The sequence below is a fragment of the Sorex fumeus genome, unplaced genomic scaffold, assembly GCF_029834395.1.
Source record: "Sorex fumeus unplaced genomic scaffold, SorFum_2.1 ptg000047l, whole genome shotgun sequence".
Taxonomy (NCBI): domain Eukaryota; kingdom Metazoa; phylum Chordata; class Mammalia; order Eulipotyphla; family Soricidae; genus Sorex; species Sorex fumeus.
This window is the reverse complement of record NW_026606104.1, coordinates 11,566,435-11,589,137: the sequence shown is the minus strand read 5'-3', so window position 1 is coordinate 11,589,137 and position 22,703 is coordinate 11,566,435. Positions and strand designations below refer to the sequence as shown.

The window sequence follows — 22,703 nt, the reverse complement described above, 5'->3', positions numbered from 1 at the left end:
GTATCATTTTTGTGGCTGGTCTGGATTTTACTAATTAGCATTTTGTAGACAATTGATTTATAAAAGACTAAGCATTACATAAAAAATTAGGTAAAAAGCGTTGTCTGAATACTTTTAAATATGAAAATACCAAATCTACCTTGTTTTTCTGAAGGCAGAAATAATTTAGTAATAGGACATATCATTAATCACTTGTTTTATTATTGCTATTATAGTCTAGTCTACTACTCCTTTGCCATCAAAATACTAAAAACAAAAGTCATCATAATTTAATATTCTGGGTTTTTCCTTCTTCCCATTTTTAAATTTTTCCTGTTGTCAACTTTTAAATTCTCTTAAGTTGGACATGAAATTAATTTACAAAGCAAGAATTTGGAGGGAATGCAGATAGTGCATTAAATCAGTTTGTTTTCAGTATAGAATTGGTAGATTCTTCTAATCCTAACTAGGAATTAATTTTGTACAAAGTAACACTTACTCTAATAGGATTTCTTACAGCGATTCAAATAACAAGGGTTGGGGATGTGGCCCAGCGAGCAGAGGAATGCCTTACATGTGTGCAGCTGTGGGTTCAATTCCCAGAACCACCAAAAAAATTAAATAAAATAACATAAACAAACAGAACTCTAAGGCCATAAAAGATGCTTCAGATAGGGCAACGGAATGTGGAAAAGAGACTATTTAAAGAGTTTAGAAGATACAAAAGGTGACTGTCAGCATAAGAGAAAAGTTTTCTGGGCCAAGAGAACTCATACAGCGGTGCTTGTTTTGTGTGCCTTTGACACTGGTTGGGTCTCTACTTGGGAACTAGAATTCAATGCTTAATTGGATACTTGCTTCAATGGTTTTTCTTTTTCATTTCCTCTTCCAGTTTCTGTATCTCCCAAGGGAAAGTCATGATTACACTAACAGAGCTAAAATGTTTAGCAGATGCCCAGTTATCTTATCACATTCTCAAGCCATGGTGGGATGTCTTCTGGTATTACATCACACTCATCATGCTGCTGGTAGCCGTGCTGGCAGGCGCGCTCCAGCTCACCCAGAGCAGGGTCCTCTGCTGTCTCCCCTGCAAGGTGGAATTCGACAATCACTGTGCCGTGCCTTGGGACATCCTGAAAGCCAGCATGAACACCTCCGCTGAGCCTGAGACGCCGCTTCCACTGCCTCTCAGAATCCAGAACGACCTCCACCGACAGCAGTACTCCTACATTGATGCGGTCTGCTATGAGAAACAGCTCCACTGGTTCGCCAAGTTTTTCCCCTACCTGGTGCTCCTGCACACGCTCATCTTTGCAGCCTGCAGCAACTTTTGGCTTCACTACCCCAGCACGAGTTCCAGGCTGGAGCATTTTGTGACCATCCTTCACAAGTGCTTCGATTCTCCGTGGACCACCCGCGCTCTGTCGGAAACAGTGGCTGAGCAGTCAGTAAGGTGCTTGACGCTCTCCAAATCCAAGGTGTTGCTTTCAGCTTCCGGGTGTTCTGCGGAAGTCGATTCCAGCAAGCAGTCGCTACCCTATCCACAGCCTGGCTTGGAGTCAGGTGGCATAGAAAACTCAAATTCCAGTGTCCTGGACAAGAAGGAGGGGGAGCAGGCCAAAGCCATCTTTGAAAAGGTGAAAAGGTTCCGCCTGCATGTGGAGCAGAAGGACATCATTTACAGAGTATATTTGAAGCAGATCATAGTCAAAGTCATTTTATTCATCCTCATCATAACTTACGTTCCATATTTTTTAACCTACATCACTCTTGAAATAGACTGTTCCGTGGACGTGCAGGCTTTTACAGGATATAAGCGCTATCAGTGTGTCTACTCCTTGGCTGAAATATTTAAGGTCCTGGCTTCATTTTACGTTATTTTGGTTATACTTTATGGTCTCACCTCATCCTACAGCTTGTGGTGGATGTTGAGGAGTTCTCTGAAGCAATATTCCTTCGAGGCGCTGAGAGAAAAAAGCAACTACAGTGACATCCCAGATGTCAAGAATGACTTTGCCTTCATCCTCCATCTGGCTGATCAATATGATCCTCTTTATTCCAAACGCTTCTCCATATTCCTGTCAGAGGTCAGTGAAAACAAACTGAAGCAGATCAACCTCAATAACGAGTGGACAGTGGAGAAACTGAAGAGTAAGCTTGTGAAGAATGGCCAGGACAAGGTAGAATTGCATCTTTTTATGCTAAATGGTCTTCCAGACAATATCTTCGAGCTAACAGAAATTGAAGTGCTCAGCCTGGAGCTGATCCCCGAGGTGAAGCTGCCCTCCTCAGTCTCGCAGTTGGTCAACCTCAAGGAGCTCCACCTGTCCCATTCCTCTCTGGTGATCGACCATCCTGCGCTGGCCTTTCTGGAGGAGAATTTAAGAATCCTTCGTCTGAAATTTACTGAAATGGGAAAAATCCCACGCTGGGTGTTTCACCTTAGGAATCTCAAGGAACTCTATCTTTCGGGCTGTGTGCTACCTGAGCAGATTGGTACCATGCAGTTGGAGGGTTTTCAGGACTTAAAAAATCTGAGGACCCTCTACCTGAAGAGCAGCCTATCCCGGATCCCACAGGTCGTTACTGACCTCCTACCTTCACTGCAGAAGCTGTCCCTAGATAATGAGGGAAGCAAACTGGTCGTGTTGAACAACTTGAAGAAGATGGTTAATCTGAAAAGCCTAGAGCTAATCAGCTGTGACCTGGAACGCATTCCACACTCCATTTTTAGCCTGAACAACTTGCATGAGTTAGACCTCAAAGAAAATAACCTTAAAACTGTGGAAGAGATCATTAGCTTTCAGCATCTCCAGAATCTTTCTTGCTTGAAGTTGTGGCACAATAACATTGCTTATATTCCTGCCCAGATTGGGGCATTAGCTAATCTAGAGCAGCTCTCCTTGGACCATAACAATATTGAGAACCTGCCCCTGCAGCTTTTCCTATGCACCAAACTACATTATTTGGATCTGAGCTATAACCACCTGACCTTCATTCCAGAAGAAATCCAGTATCTGAGTAACTTGCAGTACTTTGCTGTGACCAACAACAATGTAAGTAAATCTATTCTTTATTGAGCTAGTCTTTTGAAAAAGCATCTGCTATTTCAAGTATGAAATGTAGGTAAAGAAAATGAACCATAAGTCATACTAAGACTGACATGACTACCCCACTAACTAGACATGTGATTCTGGAAAAACTATCAAAAACATGATCTGTAGTGTTTGATTTAATTTACAAGTTGTCATGGGGATTTTATGGGGAAAAAATCTAGGTATTTGAAACAGTTCCTGGTAGGTAGGTAGTTGCTCAACAAATGTTCTCTTTATTCCATTTCCCATTTTTAAAACATAAACTTCACAGCTAAAGTATTTTAAGCTAATTAGTCAAGAACTCTTCATTTTGGAAAGACATTACATACTTTGTAAGTTTTGTAAAACTTTTCAACTTTCCAAAGTTGTCAGAGAACTTACTATTTAAAATGGTGGAGTCAGGAGTTACTCATAAATTGTGTGTGTGTGTGTGTGTGTGTGTGTGTGTGTGTGTATGATGCAGAAAGGAAGACTTGAAATGTACATGTATGCTTAGAAAGACAATTCAGACTGAAAGGTCTGGTTCTATAATTTAATATAGTAGATCTTCTTAGCTTTTTTGTAATTTACAGAAACCCATAAGTCTATTGGTTCTTTATTTTATTTTATTTTTATTGAATCACCATGAGATACAGTTACAAAGCTTTCATGATGGAGTTTCAGTCATACAATGATCTAACACCCATCCCTCCACCAGTGTACATTTTCCACCACCAATGTCCCCAGTATCCCTCCCGCCACCCCCACACCCCCAGTCTCTTTGATAGCAGGCACTTTTCTTCTCTCTCTCTCACTACTTTTGAGCATTATGGTTTTCAATACAGATACTGAGAGGCCATCATGTTTGGTTCTTTGTCTACTTTCATCACACATTTCCTATCCTGAGTGATCCCTTCCACCATCATTAACTTACTGGTCCCTTCTCTATCCCAACTGCCTTCTCTTCCAGCACATGAGTCAGGCTTCCAAACCATGGAGTGATCCTCCTGGCCCGTGTCTCTACTGTCTTTGGGTGTTAGTCTCATATTATGAAATTTTATATTCAACAAATGACTTCAGTCATTCTATGTCTGCCCCTCTCTTTCTGACTCATTGCACTTAGCATGATGCTTTCATGTCCATCCACTTATAAGCAGATTTCATGACTGCATCTTTTCTAATAGCTGCATAATATCCCATTGTGTAGATCTAATCACTGGTACTTAAGACCTCAAGTTTACTGACTTCTTGATCATGTCTGAGAGACTAGGTGTATCATAAACATCTTATGTTGAACAAGAGAGGAAACTTGGTGGTGGCACATGAGGTCCTGTGCAAAAGGTCCTTTATGGTAAAAGGAGAATGTTTTTTTGGCCTGGGTTGTCTCAGGTGTGATAACCTGCAGCGGCTGAGTTTCCTCAGAACCATACTGATGACTTAATAGCTCTGAATGGGTGAGGGAGAGAATGCTTCCCATAACTGTGAAGAGGTTTATCAAATGGGATTTAGAGAGACAAGCAAAACTCACCCAAAAGACTGATCAGAGAGATTGAAAGTTTCTCTCTGATGTACCAGTTTAGTCTATTAATGAGGCAGTTTTAGAAGGATAGAGAAGAGTCTATAATATTGGTCTCCAAATATTTTGAAATATTATATATTTTAAAAGTTTTTTGTGGATAGCCATGGTTTTAAGGACAAGCAAGAGAATATTTCTAATCTTTCCCAAAATCTGTACGAAAGTCAAAAGAACATTTTAAGAAAAAGATTTGATTTTACTCACTAATACAACTGATAGATTATCATGTACTTAGTGAGACTCTAGCTAAAGGGAACACAAATTCATGTTTCATGTGGGAATTTAACTAGATTCAGATTCCTTTTAATATCAGAACTTTAGCTATTCTCTAAGGTAAGCAAAAATATTTATAGAAAATGAAGCATCAATTTGGATGCATAAATATTTAAATATATTTAGGTATATACATGCATATACTGAAAATATGAATTGATTTTGTGTATATAAAGTGGAAGTTGACAAAGGTCCCAGCAGAATTTTAAAGATACTTAAAAGACTTGGGCAGTGTATCAAATCAATATATGGAGGTAGTAAATACTAACTTTGGAGTTAAGCAGAAAAGATGTTTATTGCAAAATGCCTGTGTGTTTAATGATAGCGAAGATGACAGACTCAGACTTACAAAGCAATTGAGCACAAATAAATGATATGGACCAAAGCCTTAATCAGAGCACAAAAGACAAATGATGAGGATATCATATAATCACTGAAGACCAACACTACCCCTAAAAAGTTGCCACCACTCCTGCTATGACCTTTTTATTCCTCCCCCCTAAATGTTCTTCATTGTTTCTGTGCCTTTATAACACTGACCCCAATTCAAAGTCCAAATCTGATCAGCACAGTTTACGAATGCCCACAATCTAACTACAAGTAGGACTATGAGTGTGGGATTGTCAGTACTTCTGTTGGGAAGTGGGCTTAGGTAGAGCTGGATTCCCACCAGAAGTCTCACTGAGCTAGAAGAGGACATTCTTTATATATTATATAAATATATATAATATATAATTTAATATATAACATATAATTTAATATATAATATATATTTATATATTAAAGATGCTGGCTAGTCCCCCAGTTGACAAGAAAGAGCATTACTACAGGGATTCTTTCCTCCATTGGTGAAAGTTATCATCACCAAAACAGAACAGAAAACCTTAGACTTATTTTTATTATGTTTTCAATGCAGGATTTCTCAGATCTTTTAATGTGTGAGCATGTATTGTCCTTCTTTAAGAGGGAGATATAATATGCAACATTTGTCAAATGTACTTGAACAAGATATGTTTTGCATAACTCTTGTAAAAAGCTTTGAAAATACCCTGAGAACACTATATTAGACAAAAGTAAAAAGATAAATTTCATGCACAGATGAGTCCTTTTGTAATAAGAGATGATCACATTTAGCAAGGTGGGTCAGAATGCCCAGGGGAGTTTCTTGAAGCCTACCAGGCAAGGTCATATTTTATTTACAGGACAGCAACTGCAGTGAGAATTGAACTATAAGAGCTAGTTAACCTTAACTAGTGCCTTCACAAGATGTTCTGATTGTAGCATTTATGAGTTTGAAGAGGACAATCAAAACATTAAATGACATAAGAAGTTTTAATCAATTTTATCCCATTGAACTCTTATTTTAAAGAGTTAATAAATCTGATGAATGGTCCAACACAAAGACTTATTCATATAAAACAAGAGACAAAGACTGATGTATTTGAAAGGAATTCTCTAAGAGCCATTTAATCCAAAGATCAGCAAACTGCAGCATGAGCGTCAAATCTGCCCACATCCTGAGCTCAAACTTATTTTTAATTTTTTATACAGCCCTAAGTTGAGTGTTTTAAAATGATTTTAATAGGGTAGAATCAAAAGAACCATATATCATGACACATGCAAATTATATAAAATTCATGTCTCAGTGTTCGTGGATAAATTTTATTGTTCTCATTAGTATTACAAAATGTAACTGTTGATTATATAATTATTATATTTTGAATTTCATTACTTAAAACTGTGACAGATTTTGTTAGAACCAGCTTAATATTTTCTGTTTTGTCTCTTGACCCACAAAGCCTAAAGTATTTCCTGTCTGATGCTTTAGAAAAAAGCTTTTTCAACCTCTGATCTGGTTCACCACCTTGTTTTGCTCACAATGAAACTGAAACTCTGTGATAAGTCTGAGTTCTGGCACTTTCTGGTAATGGGGCTGGGAAGAGCCCAAGTGATGAGTCTTACTTCATTGCTCCTATGTAGATATATCAGTTCAAACGATGCCACACAGGAAGCAGGGGAGTGTGTTTGGATGTGCGAAATGGGAGAGAAAGACGCATCATCCATAGTAACTCACCTCATGCCAAATTGAAATTGCATTTTGGTGGCCTTGAAGGTGATGGGGAATACAAAAAGGAGAGGATTTAATTGCTTCATTCAAACCGTAAAAGTCGTCGATTGCCTCGAGCAGGCCCCAGTAACGTCTCTTTCATCCTAGCCCTGAGATTATATTCAAGGCTCTTTAGGAGAATGAGACCCATCATTGTTTCTGGTATTTGGCATATTTGGTGCGCCATGGGGAGTTTGCCAGACTCTGCCCTGTGGGCAGGCTATATTCGATAGCCTGCAATTTGTCCAGAGTAGGAATGAGATAATGAGAAATCATAAAAAGATGTTCTGATAAGAATACAAAAAGGAGAGGATTTAATTGCTTCATTCAAACCGTAAAAGTCATTTCAATTTATACCTAGGTCCTTCATCATCTTAGATTTGTGTATTTGATGCATTTCTTTTATTGATTCAGAGTTCTAGCAAGAGATAGATAATATGGAAATGACTTTGGAAATCACTCATATAGCACTGCTTGTTTTTTGTTTGTGGCTTCATTACTTTGAAATGGAAATATTCAGCTTTGTTTCTGGGAGTTGATTGAGTTCTATGGATATAGTTAGCATGTCCTAAGATAGCATGGTATTATTGACCAGAAAATTAGAGGATCTGTCATTAGGAAGAATCCTGAAGTAAGAGTCCAGAGTTTGGGGAGCAATGGAGAATTTAGTTAAAGTCAACAATAGGCATGGGAAGATAACCATCCTTCCTTAGATGTTCTGGGAACTGCAGTCCAATTGCTAAAAATATTTTATTGTATTTTTTAACTGAACTGTTTTCAGTCTGCTTTGTGATAACACTTGGACAAAGCTGCACATCTGTTCTCATGATGGCTTTGAATGTCAAGCATACTACCACACAGTGAATTCTTCATGAGGACTCGAGAGCAGCTTATTGGTGACATCATGTCATTCAAAAATAATTATGATTCTCCTGAGTTACTGTGCAGGGGAGAGATTGTGGGGGAGGGAGTGTCAAATTGGGCCCTACCTGACTACTTTTTGTTCAATGGTCATTCCTGGTGGTTCTCAGAGTACCTTGTGTGGTACTGGAGGTTGAACCAGAGTCATCCACATGCAAGGCAAAACTCCCCAGACTATCTTCAACCCAAGTTAATGGTTTTAATCTCTATCTCAGGATTAATAGATATGCAACTGATTAGGCTTTGAGAAATGCTTGTTATAGTATTGAAGACCAAATTTGTTGCCATTTACATACAGCAAGGGGTTAAGTTCCTGATAACCTCAATCCTGTCAAGATGTTCTTATTTTTTCTGTCTTTTCCATTACTTCGAATTTGTCATTGCTTGTGTATCCTAGTAAACCACCAGAAATGCCTTTGGAAAAAGAGATAAATGCAAATAAGTAAATGTATTACATCACAGGTCATCACAAATCAGTTTTACTGATATTTTTTTTTCCATTTCAGATTGAGATACTTCCAGATGGGCTGTTTCAGTGCAAAAAGCTGCAGTGTTTACTTTTGGGGAAAAATAGCCTCATGAGTTTGTCTCCTCATGTGGGTGAACTGTCCAATCTTACTCATCTGGAGCTCATTGGTAATTATCTGGAAACACTTCCTCCTGAACTGGAAGGATGTCAGTCCCTAAAGAGGAACTGTCTGATTGTCGAGGAAAGTTTGCTCGCTACTCTTCCCCTCCCTGTAACAGAACGTCTGCAGACCTGCTTAGACAAATGCTGACGTAAAAAAATGATCTTATAAGTATGCCCCAGGGCTTTAAATGAGAATTAGAATTTCTCAAGTGAAGAAGATGAAAAATAGATAATAATCATGACTAACTACAGCGAATGTCTTATTAAAGCATCAGTGTCTAGCCCGAAATTAAGCAGGTAAAAAGTGTTAACACTGAACTGAAGTTTTGTGAATTATTGTTCTTTAACTTATTGAGATGTAAGAAGTCCACTTTAAGGATAAAGGGGGGGTCATGAAATTATTAAATCTATTCTTTAGGCTTTTACTTTAAAGAATATATTTTCTTTCTCAGACCCCCTTAATTGTATGCCTGTTTTAAAGACTTCCTGTTTTGATATTTATCACCATGACCATAAATTCATCAATGTAATTTCCTTTGTGTATCTGCAGCACTGTATTTGATTTATGTTCATAAATATTTTTAGGCAGGGTCACTGTGCTTAGCAGAATTCCTTCTTGGTTTAATATTTGCTTCCTTCCCCCATTTCCTTAAGTCTTCCTTGATCAAGTTTCTTTTAACATGGTGAACCATGAGAAAGTGCCTGCCTTTGGCCTTTGCAGAGAACAGAAACAGGCTACTAAAGGCATGTCACTGGGGCTGAAGGGAGAGTACAGCGGGTAGGGCATTTGCCTTGCATGCTGCCAACCCAGGTTCGATTCACAGCATCCCATATGGTCCCCTGAGCACCACCAGGAGTAATTCCTGAGTGCAGAGCCAGGAGTAACCCCTGTACATCACCGGGTGTGACCCAAAAAGCAAAAAAATATAAATAAATAAATAAATAAATAAGGCATGTCACCCCGGAGGTATCCTGAAAATTAATGAGATCTCTAATACATCACCTTGTGTGTCATCAAAGTCTTTTATTTGCTAATAAGTTTTATAATAAATGAAAAACATAACAAGTATTTTATATTGCATAATTAGACCTAAAATCTATGAGAATATTTTTTTATTAGCTACAGCAAACTTATTTAAGAATTTACAATTCTTGTTCTTGATTTACTTATAATTTTCATTTTTGTGCACATTCTGTTCCGAAATGTTTTTATACCCTGCAACTATTTACTGTAGGATGACAAAAATCTTACATTTCCTGCTCTACACTATTTGGGGCTTTTCCTTGTGAGAAGGTAGTAGCAGTATTGCCCTTGCTTCTTTTCTGATTGCTGTCCTATTGTGCAGATACAATACAAATCACTTCAAAAACTGTGATAGCAGGGAAAGAGATAGATTTGAATTTATAGCACTTGTTGTCAAATGGTTTGTAGAAATTTAGTGAGAGTTAAAGCAAAATTTTTTTTTTCCATCTGCATGATCTCTAGATATGATTGTAATGCTAAACACTCAGCCTCTATTCAACGCTTAAGATGAGTCCTCCAAACTCACAAAAGACATTGCTCCACTTAACTGAAATTCATCTCATGGCTTTGTCTAGCTTTTCTGGAACACATTTTCCTTCATTTTATTAAGAACTTTGTGTTTGGCCTTTTATTATGCATATTATAAAATGAGAAAAATGGACTCATTTGGGGGAAATGTGCATTTTTAATGTGTTTTTCCTCTAATGAGTCTAGGCATTGTGATGCCATCTCATTTGGGATATGATGGCGTCGTCAAGTAACTGTTCCTAAGCAAACTGAAAAATATGACAAGAGTGCTGTAAACATTAAACGATGGTGTATAGAGTATTTTTCCCTTGCTTTGCTTGCTCCAGAATGGTAAAAATGAATCTTTAAATGATTGCAAATGTTACTTCTGTCACACCCTTGGATTCAAGCTCAGAGAAAAGAAAGTGCTCAAGTCAAGTGAAATTTGAGTAATATGTAAACAAAACAAAACACCAAAAACCTCCTGACACATTACTGTTGGTTCTGAATGAAAAGGAAGAGTATGAAAATGTTAACTCTTACCAAAACCTGCCTTTAGTCAGTAACACTCAAGTTCTCAGGGACCCAGGTATATCTGAGGAAATGTTCTTCTAGGACTTCAGAAAACAGATTCTGATTATATCTAGGTTTTATTTTATTTTATGTTTTTTTCATTTTTAAATGTGAGTATAATGGTCATTTTAATGTTTCACAATAGAACTTCCATGTGTGCTATTTCCAAAAGAATAAATGCAATATATCGAGTGGTGTTTAAATGTTTTGGATCATAATTAGCCATAATTTGTACCAAAAAAAAATCCTACCTTCTTCTATAAAGGAAAATTTTCCAGATAATTTTCAGATTTGCTATCGGTTCCCTGACAGTGACTCCTTAGCTAAGAATCACTTTTTCCCTTTACCCTATAACAGTTATTGGTTTAATATCTTTATTAAGTCTGAATTTCTGAAAGCAATTTACTATCAGGATCAACAATTAATATTTTAAGCTGCTTTCCAAACACTAGGGTAATCTTACTGGTGCAAACAGTTGTTCTCAGTGTCATAGTTTTAGATTTCTTTACTCTACCAATATACATATACTAGTATGTAGGTAGTGTATGAAGTGCTATGAATACTAGTGCAGTGAACCAGTACTGACAGCTTGGCTTCACATGGAAAATGTGTTTGTTAGTTAACCCTACCTTTATGGCATTGTTGGAAAAGATCTTCATTGTGTATCTAAACCGATGAATGTGGGAAACCTGTTCAATTATATCTACAAGACTTTAGTTGGAATCTGATTTCTAAGAATGTGTAGTACATTATCTAAAAATATAGCTGTTTTCAAAACAAAGTTGATGGGTTATGCTAGCATGGTATTTTTTATTTTATTTACCGGTTCGTACACACACACGTCTACACAGAGATCATAACTCCTAAGTGTGAAAAAATATAACTGACTAGCTTTTAATAGCTTCCTATTTTTCCAAAGTTGCAAGAGGTTGTAGATTATTGCTAATATTATTTTTATTCATACTTGTACTCACAGAGTATTACGTTTTCTTAGTTATAATAATTAAAGAAAACTGAATGCTCAGCCTCAGCCTGAAAGCCCGAGTTGTTTTGAGCATTCCTGTTGATGGGGTAGTATTTTTCCTCTGTCCTCAGGGACATGCACATATTTGGTTTCTTCATTATCCCCCAACCCAATGTTACCATATTTTGCTGTCACTTAACAAGTATTTGTGTTAAACAGGGTAAATAAAGATCCTCAGACCTCACCGCCGTCGCATAGCTTGATATGTGTGCTGTGGTGAAGCTGCAGTGATTTGCATTAACATTATTGTTTGGTAGTGAAAATGTTGGTTTCTGTTATTCAGGTGTTTCACAGTTCAAATTTTGTATGTTTAATTAAAACATTGCATAATATTGGTGGGTTCAAAGCCATTAAAACAATCAAACAAATATTCTGTGGATTTATAGTCTTATTTCCTTTTATTTTTAATAAAAAATATTCCCCCGTCTTTAGATTCTCAGCATCTTCCTATCCACACTAAGCATTTTGTTTTCCCTATTTATTTCTGCATCCTTAAATTGCTCAGCATTTGTAGAGTAGCAGAATATGTTTGTGCTACAGAACTTGTAGTAATTTTTCAGTGATGCTTGACCATATACAGTGTATGTGGGAGGCGACAGTAGGTTGGGAGAGAGTCTTTGCATTTTTATCTAATTAAATAGTTCTACTTTACTGATCACTCTAGAATTTTGAGCTAATTTGTTGATTTCTCATCCTTACCAAAGGTATGAGAATATAGCAGTATGATTATCTTATTTTTGGTAACAATATTGCATCAGAATCTGTGATTATTTCTTTCTGGAAACGAGTAAGGCTGGAGAGAGGAGAGAGGAGGAGTGATTCTACATCCTGCTTTGTATTATGAAGACATTTTATACACAAAAATGTCACAAACTAATAGCTGTTGCAAAATATCCCAGATAAAATAATTTCTTCAGCTGGATATGAGAGCTGAAGCAGGGAAAACACTGCAGTCCTACTTAATTGGTTTTTCCTGTTCTGATTCATTGCTTCTGTCCCCACTGGGAACTATCTACTAAGTACCTTTGGTAATGGACTAAATTCTATTCAATGTTTTAAAAAATATGAACTATTTCACCAACATTAAGGCATGAACATAAAATATTTGAGCCAAAGTACTGAGTTCAGGTGACTTTTACTTGAAGTTGATACATACTTAAATTTTTCATTTGACTTGTATAATACACTACTGCTGAGAAAAAAACAATTATGAATGCCTTTTGCATGTTATATATTATCTCTAACAGAAATGTCAAACAAACTGTCAAACAAACACTGTCCTCCTGTTGTTCATCAATTTGCTCGAGCGGGCCCAGTAACATCTCCATTTTGAGACTTGTCGTTACTGAGACTTGTTGTTACTGTGTTTGGCATATTGAATACATCACGGGTAGCTTACCACGCTTTGCCACTTGGGCGAGATACTCTCCGTAGCTTGCCGGGCTCTCCGAGAGGGGCGGAGAAATCAAACCCAGCTCGGTGGGACTGGCTGCGCTCAAGGCAAACGCCCTACTGATGTGCTATCGCTCCATTTTAAAATATGAAGGAGCAAGACTAAATGTGCTTGTGCATTTGTGTGTTGGATATGAGCCTAAATATTTATCTATTTTTAAAAATCTTCAGAGGTTTTGTTTTAGTCTCAGTGAAATAATGGGCCAGTCTTGAGTACAGACATTTTCTTTTCACAATGAAATCTTGCATTCATTTTTATCTTCCCCCATATTTTGAAATGTATAGTCTATTTTTGCTTCTGGTAATGAAATATTTTTTTAAATGTAAAATTTTATGAGTTGAATATTCTGGGCCCTTAGATTTAGTGGTAAATCTGAATTTTTGATAGTAATTTCTTGCCTTGAGATTAGTAAGTCTGGCTAAACTTTACTGTTTTTAAAGTACATTTGTGTAAAATGGGTTCCTTTTTTATAATCAGTGGCAAATAAAAATGAATTAAGTTTTGAAAGAAGTTGACTACTAATTTTTACCTATATTCACTTCTTGGTTCCAGTTTTTTTAAAATATATTCTCCTCTTTTCCCCCTATACTTTCCTGCACAGCAAGTGGTACTGTTGTATCAATCAACAAATGAGACATTTTAGATTTATACATGAGTGCCATAGTAGTGAGTTTTCAAAATATGCTGCAGTAGTCCACAAATAGTAAATTCCTTTAAAAGATTGGAACTGATGCAAGAATCCTACTTTCTCCTAATAGCATCATCTTCCCAATATAGACCCAAGGGTCTTCTCTGGGGATGGATGTTGTATCTCTGGAGCAATAGCACAGCGGTAGAGCATTTGCCTTGCACGCAGCCAACATGGCCGACCCAAGTTCGATTCCTCCGCCCCTCTCGGAGAGCCCGGCAAGCTACCAAGAGTATCTCGCCCGCACGGCAGAGCCTGGCAAGCTCCCCGTGACATATTCGGTATGCGAAACACAGTAACAACAAAGTCTCCAATGGAGACGTTACTGGGCCTGCTCGAGCAAATGAATAACTTAGCCCTAATGCTGAAGAGTAGGTTGAAAAAAAAACGAGTAGGTTAAAAAAATAAGAAGCAAAGACTACAAGACAGGAAATTCTAAGGAGGTTTAGTAGAAAAATTAAAAATGGAATTGTTGGGTAAAATAAGCACATAGTTGTTCGACTTTTTGGAAAGGTCTGTTTCATTAGAAAACTGCACAAGAGAACCTGTATGTATGTACATATATGTGTATGTATATATATGTATATATGTATATACACACATATACTGAATAGTATACATTTATATATACTTTGATTATGAAGGGAAGTAACTGATTAAAACAGTCATATTGTTCTCTGGAAATGCAACTCTTTGTGAAAGGCTTGCACCATCTCTCAGTACCTCAGAAAAAGGAAGTACATTAAGGAAATGAAGCCAGGGTTGATTTCAGCGTTTCTGGACTACCAGTTTCTTTGGCATGCTGGGTCCTTTGATAATAGTTTTTTGTAGCTTTTCTCAACCAGTGGCCCTGACATGAGTCTAGGGACCAACCCAGAAGGATCCAGGCGACCACAGTAAAAAGACAAGGTGGCAGGGGCCAAGGCTGAGATATCCCAGCTGCTGGCAAGAACCTTGGGGAGCCTTCCAGCAGGACCATCAGCGTGCTCAGTCCATGTCACAAAGAACTTTTCCAAACCCCAGCAATGAACAAGACGGGAAGCTGCACTGGTGCCTTGGAAGGTACAGGGTCATTCTCCAGGGCTGTGACTGTAACTGCCCCTGCTCTGGGGTCTGTTCACACGCGTTCTTTACCTGTCTCATCTCTGAGAGCTAGAGAAAAGCAGTTGATTCAGGCGGCACGAAGCCAGACCCAAAGGTGTTATTTAGAAAAGACTATATATCCACACACAAGGGAAGGATGAGGAATATGTCGTTTTTCTACACATAAGGTCCTTTTTAAAAATGCAAGTCTCTCTTCCTCTGTGTTGTTTCCTCATCTTCGGAGAGCTCTTACAAGCCCTGCCCCCTAAAAGCCAATAATTCTGAAGAGCTGCCTGTGGTGCTATTGGGCATCTTTTCAAATGGTTTCTTACATGTGCGTTAAATTTTGTACTGCATTTTACACATTCCCATTGTTTGTTAGACCTTAGGGCTCGTCATTTTTCACTCTTTGTCTCCCTCTGCTGCTGAGTTGGAAATAAATCAGATAGAGGATTGCCCAGCTTTTCCACACACCTCCCCACCTTCCTCCACCTTGCCCTGCCTTTTTTTTTCTTTTTTAAATAAATCATCTTACATAGATTTCATTTGATTTTTTTCAGTCCCACCCTCTCTTTTACCTTTAATTTTGTTCATGACGACCATTGGTCACTCACACGTCTGGCTTGGCTGGTTGCTTATTTACCAGTGGTATTCAGTCATTGTACTCGCAGGCTTGTACACCTTTCAGTTGCTCTGTCACTGCTGGCACACATGCTGGGGGGGAGGGGTGGTGCTGTGCACCGGAGAGTGCCCGAGTGAGTCCTTTAGTTGCAGGACTCAAAGGAGGATCACGTTCCCTTTTGGTACTTACACATCTGTAGGAGTAATGTGACTGGAAGCCAATTTTGGCCACAGTTCGAGACATCAGAGCTGACAGGATGGCACTCGGTACATGGGGATTAAACTTGTGACCATAAGTTTGCAAGACAATCTGAGTCCCTATTTGCTTCCCCTTTTGTTCTTGCTTTCATCAAATGCAGATCACCAAGTAAGATCCTCTTAAGAATATAAAGATTCGGGGCTGAAGCAATAGCACAGCGGGTAGGGTGTTTGTTTGCCTTGCGGCCGAGCTAGATTCGATTCCCGGCATCCCATATGGTCCCCTGAGCACCGCCAGGAGTAATTCCTGAGTGCAGAGCCAGGAGCAACCCCTGTGCATCACCAGGTGAGACCCAAAAAAGCAAAAAAAGGGGGGGAGGGGAAGATTTCCCCATCTCAGCAACTCACCTTCTGGGAGATGCATATAGAAAGAGCCCCAGGCAGTACCTGGCGCGGGGATCAGACCCAATAGGTGGGTGCCCTGGACAGGTAAGAATTAAGCATTTTATTTTATTTCATTTTTATTGAGAGGGAGGGTGTGGTAATTACCTCAGTGCACAGAGGCTTTTTCTGGTTCTGTGCTTAGGAATGAACACTGGTGTTGCTCCAGGGGCCATATACCTTACCATGGATCAAACCTCAGTAGGCTGCATGCAAGGTAGCCTCTATGCAAGAATTTACCACCTTACAAGAATTTGACACCACTTAAAAATTGCTTTGAATAATTAATTCAACACTTTGAGGCGATGCTCAAACACAAACACAAAACTCTCAACAAGAATGAGGATAACAATGGTTGAGTGGAGAGACAAATGGATGTGGGATTGTAGGGTTCTCACAGCACTTCCAACACCCCCAATACACAGTCTTCTTTTAACCTCCTTTCCGGACTCCTGCTCATACCCTCTGCCTTCCTAGGTCTGTAGGCATTTGCCTCATTGTCCTACATACCCTCCCCATCACTTCACTACATCTCTTAGAATACTAAATACCCATATGCTAAGGAGGATGTTCAAATTTATAATCACCAATATAAATGTCTTTCACATGTCAAGAGTTTCCCTTTTTAGAAGGTGTTTTCTAGTTACAGTTTCAAACAGGAGCCAAAGTCAATGAGTAAAGGGGAGTATGGCAGTTTCCTTAGCTTATCCACGGAAGTATGTGTGGAAACTGGAGTTCTACACAGTTTCCACTAGTGTGAAACTGGCCCCTTATTTCCAATTATGTCAGTGGATCTACTGTTTCTTTGAAATTAGTCCCTCAGGCTAATGTTTGAATGTGTGTTGAGGGGTGGGGTACACCAAATGTCACTTGTGTGGAAGAGTATCTTCTCTAGTATGGATTCACACACTGTCTTCACTATGCAACAAAGAAACTACTTACATTGGTAAGGGGGAAAAAGAGCAGTTCTCTGTCACACTGTTTAGAATTGTCAGTCTCAGGAAGTTCTCTGAGGAACAGGAAGGCCTGCATATGTCCAGTCAATGAGAATATATCGGTGTACATGAGGACAATTTGCTGGACTTACATCATCTGGTCAGAACATCACAAACCTCATTAGTGGATTCATATTGAGAAAAGATATGAATGCTGGCATTTGGTGTGTGCTACTTTTGGCTTGGAGCCCACTGCTGCAGAGAATGGACTTAATATCTCTATTATCTGCCAGGCACTGTATGAGGTCATGTATGTGCTCCATCTCCAATCAACCCAACCATCTTATTTGGGGTGATAGTCCCATGTTACAGATGAGAAAGTTGACAATAACTTTCCAAGGTCTTCTGACTGTCCCTCAGAACGATGAGATTCAACCCACAGTTGTGCATGACCTGTCTCTACAGAGGTTTAGGTAAGAAAGTCAAAACACTTCCTCTCTCACCAGCCCTGAAGTTTGAAGATTCCCTGACGTTTCAGAGTTCATTAGTCTCTTCCTATTGGCTATAAGCCAACCCTTGCCCTGCCCCATTTAATCCTAGTTGTCCTGGACCAATTAATCACTTCCTATGTATTTTACTTTCATTCCTTCAGCTAATGTAATTCTAGAACTGTACAATTTTCCACTTGGAAAGGAACCATGGAGAACTTTCTGAAGAAGAACAAATGGTTTGTACAAGATCATAAATCCACTGAGGGAAAGAAAGCAGACTTGGTTTTGCTAGATCCCATTGAGTACTCTTATCTCTCGACTGGGCTGAATCTCTTTTAAACCGAAGTCTACTGGGAGAGCCAACAGCCTCCATAATTCCTAGTCCTGTGCATTCTCTAAATATTCTCTGCAATAATATTTGTTTTAGCTGCATCCTGGTAATAACACCTTTCTGTGCAGTGTAACTGGACCAAAATCATTTTAGATCTTTATCTCATTAACTCTTAAATGAGGCTCTAAGAGAGATATCTTCAACAAGTGACATTACTGTGAACTACTAAATCATCTGCTAGACTTGATAAAAGTACTGAAAGCTTTTTAAGGTTGGTATTATGTTCATTTTATGGGGAAAGTTCAGGCAAGTTAAATGATGTGCTAGATTATAGACTAAATTATAAAGCTATTAGTACAGTTAGGTTCTGAACAGGAGAGACTTTACCACCAAATCTTTGCTGCTTATAAGGTGCACACTGCCAAGATCGTGTGACAAGTGATGGGTCATGACACCACCAAGGATGTCTACATCTAATGGAGTCTTCTGTACTTTATAACAGGCATATTAAATATTCTGAACTACCTTTGGTCCACCACAGATATATGACTCTAAATGCCATTAGTATAATCACTAAAATGACTAATGTATTTGGTGGGGGCGGAGGGGCACATTTGGTGAGTGCCTAGTAGTGTTCAGGGAATCATATGCAGTGCTAGGTTTCGAACCATTGTCAGGGCTACAGCCTGCATTAGTCTCTCTGCTCTCTTCAGGCCCCGGACTCATGTATTTTGAAATGCTGTAGTTGATTTTTAAAATACAGAGTGGGGGTGGTGTTCCCACCAGGGATACAACCTGTGCTATTCCAGGGTCATGTGGTGCCAGGGAACAAACCCCAGGGATCACACATGCAAGATATGTGGTCTGCCACTTGAGACACATCCAGGCCCTGAGAGGGTCTGAAAGATGACTCAGTGGCTTAAGGCATCTTGGTGAGCATGAGGCTTTGAGCTGGATCCCCTGAGAGGGAATTTAAATAAAGAGATTTTCCTTCTTTCTCATCTCCATTGTACTCCCAAATAGTAAACCAAAGCCATGTTTCACTTGGACCACTCTAGCAGAACTCAGGGTTCACCAGGGCTATACCAGACACCATTTGTGGTGCCAGGGATCAAATCAGGGCTGGCTGCATGCAAGGCATGTCCTTAACCCCAGAATTATGTCTCTATCCCTTACTATCTATTTTTAATGTTCAAACTTCAAACAGTCCTCAGGCCAGGTTAGTCTTCCTAGCCCCAGCAGGGTCCTAGTCTCGTCGTTACCTTTGGATCATGACAGCATGATCACTAAGAATGATGGAATTTTGTTCTCCTTAGAAGAATGAATTCAGCAATTCACTGCCCCTAAGAAAGCTGCTGGATAAAGACCCTAGCCCTGTTAAAAAGAAAGGGTGGAGGGGCTTGATTTCTAAGCATAGATGAGGCTGGTAGTCATTTGCAGCTTATACTAACGGAATTGCAGCTTCAGTCTAACTCCCCTAGTTTTATTACAGGGAAATGCTGGCTTATGGTTCAGACTTGCAAAATGACTACCAATCACAATTTAGGCTAAATCTGGCCTGCTGATTTAGATGTTTAGGGAGAGGGAGGAGGAGGGACGGGTTGTGCTGTCCTTTTTGAATTCACTCAGTGCTCCAGATAAGATGTGTTCCTCATCCCCAACTAGGACCAATCCTTCCTGGCATTTCTTTCTGACCAAGTGTATTGTTGAACAGAGAAAGTCTCAACCCAAGATTTCAAGACCCCTCTACTTGTAGCATGGTTACTTTGATATCGGCCCTCAGGTTCTTCAGATCACCTGCCATATAAGGAAAGTTGCATGTCAGACCCACTGTGAGTGGCCCCAGTGCAATTTCTAAGCCCCATTTTCATGGGGGACCACAGCTCTCAGATGACCTCCCACTCCCCACTCCCACCACCTCACTGAGCTGTGAGCTCTGAAAACAAGGAAGATAATGATGAGTCAAGTGAATCTGTCCCAGATACCTTGTTTTTTAAATTCTAGAAACTAGAAGATGAAAGAAATGGGCCATTTTCTCTTTTTTCTTTCTGGTGCTAAGTCTGATTCTGCCATCTTAGAGTAGACACTGAGATTTTTTTTTTCCCCTACAAAACTGTTAATGAACCAGAGAAAAGGGTTCCTACCTCAGATAATCAGCAACAGCTCTGACTGAACCCATTTCTGAAAAGCTCTGTAGGAAATTAACATGTCGCTCCAGTGAACTGAGGTTCAGGGATCTGGGCAAGGTTGTGTGTAAAATCTTAGCACGCTGAAGGTTGTGTGTTTACGGGCTTTCTGGATGGTTCTATCTCACCGCCATGTTTGGTGCTCTTGAGCCACTGTGTGTGACCTTGATCAGGACAACTGTTGGCCAAGGGCAAACAAAGGAAGAAACGAGGGCCAGGCTGGTCGATATCAATTGTAGTTTATTCCAATCTTCACTCCCCTTCTGCTTCTCTCTCTCAAGCCTGAGCCCCTCTCACTCTGACTCTGGATCTCTGGAGCCTGAGCTCCTTCCAATCTTACAGTCTTAGTTAATATAGCAATCACACAGGGTGGTGACACAAAGACAAATCAACAAAGAGAGGTAAGACCACTCCTCCAGGAGATTAACTCAAGGATAAAATCTCATCTAAAGAGATTAATCCAGATTAATAGGAGACCTGCTCAAGGGTGGAATCCCAACAAGGGTATGTTCTTTCCTCAGCTAGTAATCTACTTAAATAGTTGTAGTAAATCTACTTCTAATATTTCTAGCAATGTCATTCTGTATGAGCACAGTAAGAGATATAAACTTAAAACAGTGTGGTTCTTCCTGAGAACATCTCACTATATATTCTGCAGTCCTCAGGCCAGATTAGTCTTACTAGCCCCAGCAGGGTCCTAGTCTCATAGTTACCTTTGGATCATGACAGCATTTCTCTATGACCATGCCCTCAACTTATAGTTGAGTATTGTGGCGCTTTGGCCTGGCCTATCTCGATGCCAGGGAAGTTCACAGCTTGCCCTGGGTCCATTCAGTCCCTCATTAGGAACTAAAGGCAACTGAGTCAAGAAAGCAGATGCCCAGGAGTAAATATTATTCAGAGTCAATCAACTCCCAAGTTACAAAGCATAATATTAACTGTCTTCCTGTGTCCATACAGAAAGGACATTGCTTTAAGGTAAACTGTTCAAAAGACTAAGGAGAGGAGAAAGGCAATATTAACTTATAATACAAGTTCAGTATCCTAGAAAGACCTGACCTTAAATTAACATAATCTGATTAGTGGAATAAGCTGATTAACTGTTTGGGGAAGAGAGCATAGAGAAGTAGTTACAAATAAACAAAAGAATGGGAGCACCAGGATTAGTGTGACATGATAAACCTAAACTACCTGAAGAAGGACAAAACAGTGTTATTCTACAGTTGTGGATGCTGGAGGTCATCTCACAGAGGAGAGAATGAGGGGGAGTGCTTGCGCCTTCTGGGATTCTGACTGGTATCCTCGTGAGGCTTCTGTTTTCTGTAAAGTCTGTGGAGTCAATAAACTCATGGTCCTCACCCAACAGCGAGCTGCCTTCCTGGGCCCTATTGCGCTTTCCAATTCTACTGTTTGGAAGCCATGAAATGCTCAGTGAGTGGGAAATGTTGATGAGATTGACTACTGAGTGATTTTCTTAAGAACTTGAGTATGTCACGCATTTATCATTTTAACTTTGGAAATGATTCACTTTTATAACACATGATCAGGACTTTTATTCACTAAGGAACCCAAGCCTTCATAACAAGTGAAAGAGGGATTAAATTATTTTCAAAGGTGGTTCTGTGGTGCCTTCCTATCAGGAGAGTAGGCGGACCCTGAGGAGCAGCCAGCTAGGATACCGTGTAGGGGAATGTTCCCTGGAGTGCTCTTCTGCTGCTCAGGTTTCAGTTCCCAGTAAGGAGGAACTGCCTGAGAATACACAGGTGAAACAGTGATCTGTGAGGTACAGGGCTCTTTCTGGGCTGTGATACCAGAGTGTGAAATCTGAGGCAGATTCCTTACCATTGATGTCCATTTCAGAGTGAAGAGCCAATAAATGACTTTGTTTTAAGTTCTCAGTTTTCTGTTTTCTGGGTCCTAAATATCCAGTCAGCCAGCTGGGCCCTACTTGGAGAGAGGCCTCCAGGCTCCTTTCTGCACGAAGCGTGCAGTTCCAAATAGATGCCTGTTTTAAGCTAGTGCCCAGCAGCTCTCCTGACTCATGGTGGGCATCTTCTGCCTGCTGGGTGCTTCCAACTGTCCTGCTGAGCCCAGTGTAGCTCAAGGCCAAAGCTTGGGCTCAGCTGTGCCTGAATAAGACAAAGCAATGCCATTGTTTTAGTTGGAGCCAGGCTGTCCTTGGCCCCTGGGAAAGTGCTCGGTGCCAGCCTGGATTGGAGCCCCACCACCAATAAGTCTGCTTGAATAATCTTATCTCGGAGCCTATGTCCCTCTGTGTCAATTTGGTAATACAAATATAATGCTACTGCAAATCTCCAGAGGCTCTCTTAAGATATTGAGGATACTTAGAGCCTTGGATGATGACACAGTGGCTAAAACTTACTGGGGGTTGGGCTGAGAAGTAGACATTCAGGTGGAGGATGTGGGGACTAGAATGGGGGTTATACCATGAATGGTATTAGAAATCATAGTGATTCAAATAAGAATATGTTTAAATGATTTTAAAATTTTTAAGTTTTAGGATACAGTGGGATTAAAGGGGATGAGAGAAACAGGGCCCCACCATCATAGAAGCAAAAATCATAGG

At 39.6% G+C, this 22,703-nt stretch overlaps 1 protein-coding gene across 1 annotated transcript; it reads left to right on the top strand.

The window, feature by feature from the left end:
* The first annotated feature begins 871 nt into the window (after nt 1-871).
* On the top strand, nt 872-12,057 carry LRRC8B (leucine rich repeat containing 8 VRAC subunit B). The gene is made up of 2 exons (XM_056122719.1): nt 872-3,035; nt 8,437-12,057. Exons 1-2 carry the CDS (start codon nt 897-899, stop codon nt 8,707-8,709), a joined length of 2,412 nt encoding a protein of 803 aa, XP_055978694.1. The 5' UTR covers nt 872-896; the 3' UTR covers nt 8,710-12,057.
* Nucleotides 12,058-22,703: the final 10,646 nt, after the last annotated feature.

Excerpts from the sequence above, each read along its gene's own strand:
- LRRC8B (XM_056122719.1), top strand. The coding sequence starts at position 897 with ATGATTACACTAACAGAGCTAAAATGTTTAGCAGATGCCCAGTTATCT. Across the intron at positions 3,036-8,436 it reads TTGCTGTGACCAACAACAAT|ATTGAGATACTTCCAGATGG; the intron begins GTAAGTAAATCT and ends TTTCCATTTCAG.